The sequence below is a fragment of the Mya arenaria genome, chromosome 3 (genome assembly GCF_026914265.1).
Source record: "Mya arenaria isolate MELC-2E11 chromosome 3, ASM2691426v1".
In the NCBI taxonomy this organism is placed as follows: Eukaryota; Metazoa; Mollusca; class Bivalvia; order Myida; family Myidae; genus Mya; species Mya arenaria.
In genome coordinates, this window is record NC_069124.1 from 40,683,119 (window position 1) to 40,697,524 (window position 14,406).

The 14,406-nt window shown below is 37.0% G+C and overlaps 1 protein-coding gene across 1 annotated transcript; it reads left to right on the plus strand.

The window, feature by feature from the left end:
• The first annotated feature begins 27 nt into the window (after window positions 1–27).
• Window positions 28–11,483, plus strand: LOC128227882 (sterol regulatory element-binding protein 1-like). The gene is made up of 17 exons (XM_052938794.1): window positions 28–182; window positions 1,065–1,663; window positions 1,952–2,290; window positions 2,665–2,838; window positions 3,806–3,920; window positions 4,202–4,330; window positions 4,686–4,892; window positions 5,212–5,396; window positions 5,771–6,032; window positions 6,421–6,578; window positions 6,949–7,111; window positions 7,490–7,690; window positions 7,941–8,073; window positions 8,506–8,677; window positions 9,702–9,875; window positions 10,051–10,162; window positions 10,604–11,483. Exons 1-17 carry the CDS (start codon window positions 74–76, stop codon window positions 10,846–10,848), a joined length of 3,477 nt encoding a protein of 1,158 aa, XP_052794754.1. The 5' UTR covers window positions 28–73; the 3' UTR covers window positions 10,849–11,483.
• Window positions 11,484–14,406: the final 2,923 nt, after the last annotated feature.

Sequence of the window (14,406 nt, forward strand, 5' to 3'; positions counted from 1 at the left end):
TAGGAATCACCTCATCGTAACACGCGATTTGATTGGTTGTTCGATTGTGGTGTCATTCCTTCAGAAAACAACCATGGCGGACCAGTTAGGTTGGTCGTTTGGAGCCGATGGATTTCCTGACTTAGGAACAGATTTTCTAGGTTCGAATTCCTTTGACAATGGCAGTTTCGATGACATAGATGGTAAGCTTTTTTTTATCAAAATTTCATCTACCGATATCTCATATTTTTGTCATTAACAGTGTTTGTTTACAGCGCACCCAACGGACATTTGATCTATGTTGACACTTGTTTCGTCTATTTAAAATAACTTAGCTGTTCATCACTGTTAAAATACATTGTATTAGGTTGTTTAATGTTAAGATTGCTTGAGTTTGAACACATTATTTCATTCACGAACTTGTCATGCAGATGTTATTTTCGAAATACAAATAACACGTTACTCAGGGGTCATCGTAACATTTTGATGTTTCGCACACCCCATAGTTCGTACTAGCCCAAATAATTGTACGTAGACGTATTTTTTCACGTTATTTCATATGGCATATCCTTCACTCAAAGTAAAAAAATCCTGTTTTAACGTCTATTATTTTAAGTACCTATCAAATGAGTTGTATACCTTTGTGTTATTGTTGATGCAGCAGCATGCTAATTGTCAGCTATAAATTAAATGGTAGATTTTCATCCCCGTCGCCCCCTATTTTTTATGCTGCCTGTTGATTGTTATTGAATCAAATAAAAATGTTTGTGAAGGGGTCTTTATTTGTGTATCGTTTCAGTACAGTTTTATATATACAAGTCCTCGTTGACGTAATTATTTACATCTTAAAAAGGATAATTGTAACTATGGTTGCCTATGGTCCAATATGCAATAAGAAATAGCATGGACAAATTCAACGCTACGCTAAAACAGTCCTCTAAGGATGAATAAAGAATATTATGTTACCCCCCCCCCCCCCCCCCCCCCCCCCCCCCCCCTCTTTAAAAAAGAAATGGATGACAATCTAGCAATTTATATTTGCCTTATCAATAAATTACGAAATCAGTTTATCTTGTTGTTTTCAGATATTGTGAAGTACATTTGTCCAGAAAATGTGACTGATACATTTGACACAGTGCCTGATCCCACCCCAGCAGACATCCTTCTGCAAGATGCACAGCTGAACACAGGAGTGATAGACATCAAAGATGAAGTATCAGACTTTGAGTTAGGAGAGCAACTGCTGATGTCTCATGTCCAGCAGCCATTTCAACAAAACACAAATCAACAAACTCTATTTTCATTTGGTGCAGAATCTCTTGTTGACCCAGTTCCAGTGAATAATACTCCGCCTCCGGCTTTGAACATACAGTTGAGTAGTGCTCAGCAGTTGCAGCAGGCTGTGTTAAAGCTTCAGGCTGCACAGAGACAAAGCCAGGCTTCACAGCAACAACAGAAACAAGTTCAGTTGTTGCAGTTGCTGCAACAACATCAGCAGCAAAAGCATCAACAAAAACAACAGCAGCAACAACAACAACAGCAGCAACAACAGAAAGTGACTTTAACAACAGATCAATTAAAACTTTTGTTGTTGGAATATCAAAATAGACAGAACAATCGTGCACCACAGACCCAAACAGTGCAACAAAAAAGCAGTGGCATAACTGTGCAGCAGTTACAACAGGTGCTTAAATAGGCTTTTAGAATACATTTATAACACATTAAAATGTAAATGTCAAAAAGAGTTAGTAAATTTTAAGTGAACATTGGATTAAAGTGATGGTTTGTTTTGAATACTCAGATGCAGTTATTTAAAAATCATAAGAAAAAATGCAGACAAAGTGCAGTTTTATTGGATGCTCTATAAAGTATACTTTTTAAATTTTAGAGGATTGATGCTTAAAAATTAAATATTTAAACAAATATGGCAATATGCATGTTATTATATTTACTTATTATTTTAATTTTGCAGCTGTCCCAGCTACAAACTCTGCTCAAGAGTGTTGACACCAGCAATGTTAGCACCCATCAGCTTCAGTTGCCTGGTGGCCAGTCACCGGTACAAGCCTCCAGCCCGATCTCCATCCAGAATTACAACTCCCCCTCCCCCATACAGCTTACTTCCTCCCCCACTTACATCCAGACTCCCACACCCGTACAGATCCAGTCTAGTCCCAGCCCGGTGGCCACTCCTATCTCTGTTCTTCAGCAGACTGCCACCATGACCAAACCCATCAGCACTGCGGTTCATTCCATACAGAATGTAGTCAACAGCGGCAGCACGTTTGTCACCACAAACATACCCATACAGGTTAGCTCTTTGGGTTTAAAAAAAATGCTAAAACCGTGTGGTAGAAGCTTCCTCTGTACTAGGCCATTAAAATAAGACTGTATAAACATGTCTGAACTTCTTTAAACTTGGAGAAAATAAAATCCATGTATTCCTTAAATCTAGTCTGGCCTGAATTTGTGCTTTGCAAATACCCTGCTTTATAAATTACGGAAACTCATAATTTTGACAGCTGTATACATGAACTTTTAAATTTTTTAAAGGTAGTTTACCATGCATCAAGTGATAATGATGTTTAACCTTTACACTAAACTGTTTTATTTTTGCTGATACTTATTGATTATGTGAGTACATGATTGATAATACTTTATATTACTGTGTTGATCTACTTTTAGGTTGTTGAAAATGAGAAACTTCCAATTAACCGTCTGAGTAGAAATGAGATGGGAGGCAGGCCGGTGAAAGGGGAAAAGAAAACTTCTCACAACGCGATTGAGAAGAGATACAGACTCAGTATAAACGACAAAATCACAGAGCTCAAGGACCTTGTGGCTGGCACAGAAGCCAAGGTTTGTAATAGTTTTAAAGCATTTTGTGAACTATTTTTAAAAGATCACTCGACAATGTTTGAAATTGACAGACCTGCACAATAAAGCCTCTAGATGGTTGTCAGGCTTGCTGCAGTCAATGTTCAATTCATGACCGCACATTTTGACTAGTTGTGACTTTTCAACTACTAGTCTAGCTTAATATAAATTGAAGGATTTGGGCTTATTGATACAAAATGAAATGCTCATTTAGATTGTTGCTTGAATAAATGCATTGCGCTTGGATGGAATTCAATACATTGTATGTAAAATACTGAAGTGGTTCAAGATGACAGCAAACAGAATCGTTTGAGGATAGAAAGCATGTACAGCTGTAGCAGGTGAAAGCAGTAGTTGGCGCCGATGCTGATTGCAGTGTTTCTGTGTATTCGGAGATGGAACAGTGGTGTGCACTTGTCCAAGATGGATTGTCACTTAATAACTGAATGGAATGACATTTGCAGTTGTGCATTGTAGTTGCATTGCGTGTAAATAGATTCACAATGTTTCTGCTCTGCAATAACTGCTTTTGTCGCAACAACAGAGGCTAGAGGAATAATGAAAGCTGGACGTTTTTATCCGGAAATGCTGTTTTATCGAGATATCATTTCGTTATAAGAAAAATGGAGGAAAGAAAATGAAAGCACCAAAGCAATCCATTCTGAACATAAACAGCCATTATGAATTCTAAATTAGAGCCTGAATTCTAAGATTACTTCTACTCTTGGCTGAAAAAACTTGTAACAAGACTACATAAACTCAGATTTACAGCAAGCCTGGTGATCAATTAGCCTTTGCAGGGCTATGCGGCCTTTGTTGAATTCAGCCACTGCATTAATTTACTTTTATTATGTTTTTAGCTTGCATTTAAAATACATAACTATAATTATTATGTATGTGAGAACATTTATAGAATATGGATTTCATAGAAAGATTATTTGTTTTTCAGTTGAACAAGTCTGCTATCCTGCGCAAGGCAATTGACTACATCAACTTCATTAAAGGCCAGAATGAGCGACTCAAGAGAGAGAACCTGCAACTGAAGATGGCTGCCAGAAAACAAAGTAAAATTATAGCTGTTTTACATAATAACTTTCAACATTTCATACTTAGAGCCTCTTTTATCAACACGCGTAACCAAATCTACATGTTCTTTTTGTCTTAAAAAGAGTGAACAGATTTCTAGGGAATCTATAACAACAGAACATGATCATTATCTACAATAATTAACAAACTCAACTCAAAAAAACAAGTTGACTGTCAAGTCCTGTTGGCATACACTCATAAATAACACATATTAACAATAGAAGATCAAACAAAAGGGTTTTCTGTCTATGTTTTTCAGACCTTCAGGAGTTGTTGTTACTTTCCAAGGACACCACAGAGGATCTTGGATACCTGACTCCACCCTCATCTGATATCAACAGTGACAGTGAGGTGTCGTCTCCTGGTAGCCCGGTCTTTGAGGAAATGGGTTAGTAAATGGTCACATATTCATGTTAAATATTTCTGTGTGCTTGTGTTCACAATTACGGCTTTCAATGATTAAATTCATGTGTGTTTCTAATACAAAACCTGGCATATAGTGATAGGCAGATAAACAGTTGGGTGCCCTGTACCTATATCTCTGTAGAGGTGATATACAATTAACCTTTCAGATACAATAGTTTCTAGTATGTATAAGATGTTGAACACCATTGTTTCAAAAATGTGTTGTCAAAATGTACCTTTTAGAGTTTGAAAATCAGATTGAATGCAATATCTTAAAATTATAAAGTTAAATGAGTTTAGGAATTTTATATTTATCCCAAATTTAATATTTACTTCAGACTCATCCGAGAACAGTTTATCCAACGGGTTTACCAATAATGGTATGGCAGACAAGACCAGGTTTACCCTGTGTGTGTTTATGCTGGGTGTACTTGCCTTCAACCCGTTTGGAGCCATCCTGGGCACGGCTGGGATAGGGGGTGGGGAGTCGTACAGTGGCGGGTTTGCTGGAAGACAGCTACAGGGTGTCGAGGAACTCACTGCTGGTAATTTTGATTTCTCTTGGTTATAGCTATACAGTTCTGTTTGTTCAATGAAATTATGAAAGTTTGTTTCAACCTAATAGTAGTTAAAAGTTGAATAGATTGTTACAGGCAAGTCTTACTATTCTTTGTAAATGCTAGATGAAAACCTTTTTTGCTACATTTTAACAGTAAATATTGTCGTAATATGGTACAACAGATAAAAGCACTGGAAGCTCTGATCATTAATATTTCATGTTTATGCACCATTATATAAAGGGAAGGCAAAAACTCATTTTCTACCAACGCTAGTAAATAATCAGACATTGTTTTCTTCCATCAGGCACGTGGTCAGTGTGGAACTCTGGCTTAATCCCAACCATGCTTCTCTGGCTGTTTAATGGACTTGTGGTGGCATTCGTACTTGCCCGTCTCTTTATATTTGGGGAGCCAGTGACAGCCAAGAACAGCGATGCCTCAACTGCCTACTGGCGACACAGGAATCAGGCGGAGCAGGACTCAGCTAGGGTAGGACTTGGCATCTACATGTACTTTTAAAATCTAACTCTCTGGTTGATTATATTGAGAATATAAATGGTTTGTAATATGAACTGAGCCTGCACAAGTCTGCAAACCATACACTGGTTTAATGTTTGTAAGTCTTCCTATTAATTGGATTGGTTGAAGGCTACAGGCTTGTCATAATTTGATAAATTGAAACCAAGTTGCTTTCAAAATAATTTCGTCACCTTAGTGCAATAACTCAATAACTGCATTTAGAAATTGAAGCAGATATTGAGTTCTTGCACTAAGGTGACGATTTGTGCTTGTTGATCTAAGTCTTATTTTGAAACCTTTAAATGTTTCAATTTCCTAATTGAACCCATCTTTTTTAATTCCAGAGTGACTTCTCAGCTGCAGCAAACCAATGGGGACTTGCCTTGCAAGCCCTCAGACGCCCTTTGCCAACATCAAAACTAGACCTTGCAGCAAGCCTTGTGTGGCAGACCTTCAGACAAGTCCTGCATAAGCTTTATGTGGGTCGCTGGCTGTTCTGTCGGGCGGGGGGCATCAGGAGACGAACTGTGGACAAGTCCGATGTGAAGAACTCTGCTAGAGACGCTGCTGTGGCCTACTTCAGGCTTCATCAGCTGCACCTGGCTGGTTAGTGAATGCAGTACTGTAAAGTGTTGATTTTCATTGAAAAAGGGTCTGAAAGGTACATCTAGTTTTGTTGAACTATTGTCCTGGATTGTCCTATGGTAGATTTGTGTGCTAAATTCATACTTCGTGCTATAAATCTCATTGTATAATTAAACGTTGAATTTGGATTAGTTTGTTCTGCTGCTTGAATTAATATTGTTATTTTAATTTAATTTTACTGTAGAACTTTTTTTTTTCTTTATATAACATTTATAACAGTTCTAGTGAATTTGTTGACCTGTACATGTAGCAAGAGATGTGAGGAAACATCCCTTCCTTAATAAAATGGCCTTTTTCTTTTTTTTCATTCAACTAACCATTAACTATACATTAATTCTCTTGGCTTCAGGCTTGATCCCTGGCAGCGAGATGTGGGGGTTGAACCTAGGCCTTTGTGCTGTGAACATGGCTGAGGCATCCGGCGAGGTCACATCAGGCAGCGTGAAGGCTGAGATCTATATCTCAACAGCTCTCAGGGTCACAATGGGCAGAATGAAGTTACTCGCAGTAAGTTTAGAATTGGTATTGCTCTTTGATGATGCTTGGATATTAAAAGCCATAGAACTGAAAACCATTGTCCATAAATTAGAATGTAAGGTGATTTTTTTTCTAAAAAATGATTTAACGTTAAATTTTTAACACAGCATGCTGAAATGATTGCATTTAGTTTAGTTGTTAATGCCCTTTAAATAAATTTGAGAGCTTTTTATTGTGAACTATGTGAAACTTGCAATATAAAATAATTCATTACAGTTTTTGTTCATGTACAAACAGGACAATTTAGTTAATTTCAAGACACAATGGATTTCAGAGGAAGCATTGCTAAAACAATCTTTAATATCATTTTCTATAATACTTTTATAATATTTGTTTCCAGCGTTACTTCCTGAGCTGTGCCCGGTACACCATGTCCCACTGCCTTGACCCTATCCCGGCGAGTATCCATTGGCTTTGTCACCCGGAAGGTCACAGATTCTTTGTGGACCAGGACTGGACTCTGGGCTGCAAGGACAGCATCTACACCACATGTCCCTCTGCTGGTAGGTTTTATTTTTAAAACCATTTTTACTTCAATTATTCTAAAAAGATGTATTACTATCTTTGCCATACCCTTATACCACATGTAAATCAATTTGTTGAGCTCACTGCCATTGAATTCTAATTATGAAAAAAGAGGAACTTGGGGATGGGCAGAATCATTCAATTTAGCCTAAGTGGTCATCAAAAGTATTGTTGTCTATGTTAAATGCCTTAATGGACAAAAATCCATAAGTTGCCCAGTTTTATCTTGAGCAAACTAATGTCTTGAATTATTTACGCTGTGGACATGATCCTGTAAGATTCAGCGAACAAGTTTAGTGAGACATGACAATTGTAATGACTGCAATGTTAATCAGAAATTTCCTCTCTTCTTCCAGCCGACCCACTAGCTCAGGTGACCCAGCAGTTCCGAGAACACCTGCTTGAGCGGTCTCTATACTCCCTGATTACACCCAGCAACCGTAGTCTTGAGGGTGGCTCACAGGCCTCCGAGGTCCTACTGTACACGCAACTCCTGGCTGAGGCCTCCAACCTGGACAAGAAGGATGGGAATCGTGGTGTTGGGCTGGAGATACCAGGTACTGACTAGAAATAATTATACTATTGTCATTTGTCTTGATAGTTTGAATAAGAGGAAGTGAGTTTAGCAAAAGGAATTTCAAAATTTGCCCTCTTTAATAACGACAATTATTGAGTCACATTAGTAAAGTTTTACATTGTAAAAAATCAATTTGATCTTTGTTACCGATTGTCAATACCCTATTTAAAGGGTACTATTTTAATTAAAGAGAGCACCAATTTCAATGTTCTTATCTCAAACTTTTCCAGAACTAGACGAGGCATCTGCATGGTGGGCCGGTGTTGTTTCCATAGCGATCTATTGGCTGATGGGAGATGATGAAAATGCAGAAAGAAGCTATCCACTTGTTGACTCCTTCCCGAGGAAACTACAAACTTCCGAGTAAGTGAAGCCACAGGAATGAAAGTCACTAAAAGAAGAAATAAACAGAAATTTACTTTTGCAGTTTAAAGGTTACACTACAGTACATTGGTTTGATAGATGAGGGTGTCTTAAAATGAAGACCTTTTTATTTTGTTGAATGTGAATTGATATATATTGGGTAATATTCATTGAAATATCATACTTCCACACAGAACACATAATTCCATGTAAAAATATCACAGTAAAGTTGACACTGATCTTAACCAAAATTGGACATCTTAAGTGTGGAAGAAACTCCTGACAAACTTTTAAAACCTGTAGATGGTTTGAGTACATGCTTTTAAGTGCTTTTAAATGTTTTAATTGTCATTAATCACTATATCGTAGACAGAAATTATTTATAGTATTTTTAAACCAGAAATAATAGTATAATAATTTTACTTTTTTCAGTGACCCTCTACCAAAATCAGTGCTCGTGGCCTTCAGAGCAAGGAGGAACCTGCTAAGCTCCAGCCAGAGCTCCAACCATTACACAATCATCCGTCAGTGTGACCGTGCCGGCAAGTTACTGAGAGAGAGCCTTAAACTGTCATACAGCAGGGAAAATACACACATAACACAGGTATGTGCAGCGTATACTTTGTAGTCGGGAATTTGAATGTTCATGGGTCAAATGATGTGCTTGTATCTGTTGTGTACTTGAACATAAAGAGTAAATCAGTTAATTGAAACGATTAACATGATGCTGATCAATAAAGGGACTACATTGTGTCAAGAAATGATCAGCAGATGGTTGTATAATGCAATGGATTGCATTGACCGCCTCTGACAACCTCCGACAAGGTACCAGGCTGAGTAAGGCTCCCTCCCATCCACTTCATTTTAAATCTTTAATCGAAGCTGCTTGAGAGGTTAAATCTGTGTTTCAATATGGAAATCCCCCCAGATGAATGAGCAGAACTGCATTAATGAAAATGCTGCTAATAAATGAAAATGGAACATATACCCGAACAGTCCTGTGTTTGAATTGAACATATAGAATCGAAGAAACAGACACAGGCTGCAGAAATTGGAAAATTTGAAACTGACAAGTGTTGGTTGTGCATTGTAGTTGCATTGCATGTATGTTGTACTTTGCAGTGTCTCTGCAATGCAATAACTAAGCTTGTTTTATCAGCGAACACAGCAGTACCAACACTTCTACAGGGAACTGGAAGACGGGACTGTGGCTTTAAATATCAATAGTATGTTAACAAGATAAATGGAAAAGAATTTCATGGCTTCAAGGAGAAAAGGATGTTCCAGCAGGGCTCCAAAACAAAAAAAATAATTAATAAAAAAAACAGCATTATCTGGCTCTGTTTAATAAAGAAATGGGAAGTGAAGTTGAGATTCTCATATTAATCTATAAGAAACAGTACTGAAGCGCACATGACAATGTCCATGGATGTGACTGTATAAAACTATAATATCTATCATCAAAATCAAACTTGAACTAACAAGCTCAATTCTCACATTACTATTTGGTATAAAAAATGGAAACAAGCCCTGCTATATGAAATTAAGAATTAAGTTGGACCACTGTTACAGGAGTACAAACATCAGTTTCTTACATTGAAACTTATGATCCCCTCTCCACTTTGCAGGTTTTACAGCTGTTGGTGTGTGACTGGCTACTGGCTACTCGTACAGAGGTCTGGGAGCGGGAACAGAACAGCGGGGAGCGAGAGAATGCCTCCCAGACAGAGCTGATTGCCTTCCAACAGGACCTAGCCAGTCTCCGCAAGCTGGCACAGGATAACAAGGCTGCACTGCACAGGGTAGGTGAAGCTCATCAGCCAGATTATTAATGTGTTACTGATGTGACTGGTATGTTTTAAAAACAATGCACTTTTTTTTAAAGACTGGTTTTAAATTCAAGCATGATGTGGTTAATTTTTCATTAGTGAAACAGTATTCTAAAAATAACTTAACTAAAAAATATTTTGTCTACAGGTATTTTTACATGAAGCCACAAGTCGTATGATGGCTGGCGCCAACCCAGCCCGTACACAACAGTTGCTGGACAGAAGTATTATTCGCAGGCGTATATCACAGGAGGAAAAAGGTCAGGCTTAAGTTTGATTCAAAAACATAATTTCCACCAGTCAAATATTTAAAACAAACTTAATAACTTTTTTATCGAAGGTTATATTATAAATGTGTTGGTTTATAATGATACGAGTAGTTTAAGTTCCTGGGGTTGTTTCAATAAGTTTCAATTAACTTTATTTAAGTTTTAAATATTTGATACATATAGCAATAGAGAGTTAGGTAAAATCAATGATTAACATCCAGTTGAGTAATGAGCTGGTTGCTATTTATACAGATTAAAGATTATTGAAGAACTTACAACAAAGATCAGTTTATAAAGCGGGGCCTTAACCTCTGCACTTAATGTTCGTTATTCCAATCCTTTTTGAAGCAACTTCTTCAAATATATAGATAATATTAAAGAAATCATTTACTGGCAGCAATTTGACCAAAATATTTTGTCTTCCTTTTTCAGAAATATCAGAGGATTCAGACAACGATACACCCGATCGTGAACAAGCCACAGCCCTACTGATGGCAGGCCGACACTTACCGGAGTCACTGATGGCAGGTCCCGGAGATAGGGCTACATTGATCTCGGAGGCTAGCAGACTTTATGAGGTTCTGGGAGATAGGAAGTCAGTACAGAGCTGTCGAAGATCTCTTATGTTGCTTGAAGAACATTCGCATGTGCAGCAACAGACAACAGTGCAGTGCTAGTGTTTGTCTGTTTAAAGAACATCGTTGATCATTTGATTGTTTCATAGTGACTTCCGGCTGTACAGTGTAAGACTGCCTTTGTGTGCATGAGACATGGTTGAATAAGCTTTTTTGCTTGGAAAAAATATTATCTTTCAAAATCATAATGTTACCCTTATTTACCATGAATTGGCATAAGGGACAGTTTTCTTCTGCCCATTAATCCATGATTATAAATAACACATAGTTAACAATTTTAACAATCCTCACTCCAGATTTACAAATATTGAATGTATTTTTTCATTCATTTGTTTAGCTATTTTATTTTTATTTTTTTTCCTTCTTTTGCAATTGTTACTGCGAAGAAAGGTTAAACCTTTCAATTGATGCGGAGCTGAAATTGAAATTCTGTTTATTTTCGTTGATTTTCATTTCATGTTTCACTTCATACAAAAGATTGCACATATTTTATTTGTTTTAGTTAAGGTAGTAACTTCATGCATTCTTTCCATGTTTTTTTGTATTTGTTCATGTTCCGTTTGTTTGTTGTATTTATTTGTCTGAGGCAGATGAAAGTATGAATGATAATATGTACATGTACATTCTGAATTAAGGTCTTTGTAAATATATTGTTGTGAATAAACATGCATAGATTATGTTGGCTTTCTTGTACATACTATGAACATAAATGCCATTCAGAGCATATATTGGTTAGCCTTCATTTTTATTAGTTTCAATTTCCTTTAATTAATAAGTATAAATAATAGTATTATAAATGTTAATTTTAAGATTCATTAATATTATAATAAACAATGAATCTTAAAACTAACATTTATAAAGCAAAAGTATGTGAAACAATTTACAATGACAAATATGTGTACCAAGTTACAGAATTCTTGCTACAATTTAAGTTCAGTCGTGTCCCTGGATCAACAGCCGTGGCGATCATGTTTGACCTTGACACTAATTGGGTGTGAAATCTTTATTTCAAATATCACAGGTGAACCAGACATTTTATCTAGGTAACCCACGTGTCAAATATTCTGACCAATTAGTATTTCGCGTATTACGGTACTTGTACAGAAAAAAACCCAATGCCTATCCCATAGTCATTACCGAATGTTTGAAACGGACATAATTTCATTATCTGTTTTATAGCTCCTTCATTCTCGATGGAAAACGCTTTGGCACTGTCTTGCAGCTTTGGTGTCGTCGGCAGTGACATCTTGCCTATGATGAAACTTTGTACTCGTTTTCAAGTTGCATCACGCACATAAATAGCAAGTCATATACCCGTTGGCTTAAATATTTGCTGAGTCAATCTTTACGTTTAACTTACGTTATCCCCTGAGACGAGCCTTGGCACCCGCTTGCAGTTCTCTTGATGTCTATGTACCATAGAAGGCCTAATTGGTGGTTCATCGTTCGCTTCGGGTGCAAAAGGTCGCGGGCTCAATTCTCGGACACGTCATACCGAAATACGTTAACTATTGGTACCAGCCGCTCCCTTGCCTGGCGCTCGGCATTTAAATGGCATCAGTTGGAAATTTGGAGTGCTCATAACGGGTTAAAAACCAGGAAAGTTTATAATCGTGCATGGGTGCGTTAAAGAAATATGTTCGTTGAGAGCTAGGGTATCGCACAAGGATCTTCTTGTATCTGTCTGTTTCTTCAACTCCGACAATACCTGGATGTGACTGGGAATTGCAGTCACATCTGTCTCATGTCACTTACGGCAACAACAACAACAACAACAACAATTGAAGCCGGGATGGTGTCAAGCCATATTGCAGCGTTTGGGCATTGGCATTCTTTCAAAAACTCTAACAAACAAAACAGCCCGAAGTTCAACATAAAATTTAGTATTTGCTGCTGTAATAAAAGTAAAAAAAAAACAAAACAATATTCAAATGAAGATTTGCTCCAGTTGGAATTTGCAAGAGAAACCGTCGTCACAGTCAACATTTTGGAAATCTGGATGTTGGATAAAAACCAGAATAGTTGACGCGTGGGATGCCTTGGAATATTTCTGGCTCATCATGCGTGTGAGGATCAACATGCAAATATCCGCGCCAGTCCCCATAGCAACGTCGAAATGATTGCTATCAAACAACGTAAATGTATTATCATGTCCAAAAAGATATACTCGTTATATTTACAATCCGAACAACAACAAACCATTACCCCCATCAACAACCGGGGGTAACATATCACCAACTAGGGATAATCCTCATCTTGAAGCACGGCAACATCAAACTCTTTGGTGTTGGATATATCGCTGTTATCATCACCGTCTGTAGGTAATCCTCAATCTGAAGGATGCTTGTGACATCTCGGTAAATATGCATACTTTGTTAGGTAAATAACGGATTAACAAAAGTATTTAATCTTTTTAAGAGCGGCAGGTGCCGGGGTCAACTTCGTCCAAGGAGAGTAACTTCGGGCAACCAATATTGTCCATACTAGCAGGAGTTGTATTTCTTTGTATCATATTTTACTCCATTTTGTATCATCGAAGATATAAATAAAATTGATTTAGTTTTTTGTATGGGTGCAGAATCAGATAAATATGCTTACATTGTTAGGTAAATTACAAACTTATTTAATCGTTCTGGCTGAGTGACAGGTACCAGGGTGAACTTTGTCCAAGAATGTTAACTGTTGGCAACCAATATTGCCCATACTAGCAGGAGTTGAATTTCTTTGTATCATATTTTTCTTCGTTTTGTATCGTCGAGGATTAAATAAAAAAGTTTCAGATTTATCAGTGATGATTTGACAATTGTACTGGTCGATCGGTTTAAAAGGCCGTTGTTGTTTTTTCAGATAGTCCTACTTTTAAGTTAATGTTACGCATTTTTCAGGTTTGAAATATTTTTACACAAAACCGTCTGCGTTTGTTATCATTTATTACATATATTTCACCAATATTTTCATTTCTTCATAAGTAATTATTTACTGAACACCTAGCGGGTGTACCTGTTCTATTTGCTTACTGGTTAAAAGGTGAAAATGGCTCCTTTCTGACACTTGACGGAGTCTAAGGAGGATATACATGTCATACAAACAAATATGCAAATATTGAGACAGTTTAATCCATTTATACTTCATTAAATAAATACCAGGTTATTCTTGATTTTCTATTTGAACAAAAATTGAAAGACGAAATTAATACAGCGGATAGCGGTTTTATCCCCTTTTTGTACAGAATAAGGGATTCTTAAGTCCAGATGAGTGGTCGGCTCGATAGAAGACGAAGAATATTACCCTGAATTAAATAATAAGCTTTTATACGCGAACATGTATAGATGGTTATTATTTCACGTACTATCAATCACTTATTTCGAATTCCTGTTACCGATTACCAATAATTTAACATGCGTTTTATATATATCTTATTCATGTTGTTGCATACATTGTAGCCTGAATTAGAAAATAAAACGAGTTTTGAGTTGAGTTGCATAATATTAATATCTCTAGCACGACACGCATTAAAATAAAACGGTGCAACATGTCCAGCGTAGATGAAAAAATAAAATAAATTGTTGTTGTTGTTATTGTTGTTGTCGTTGTTGTTGT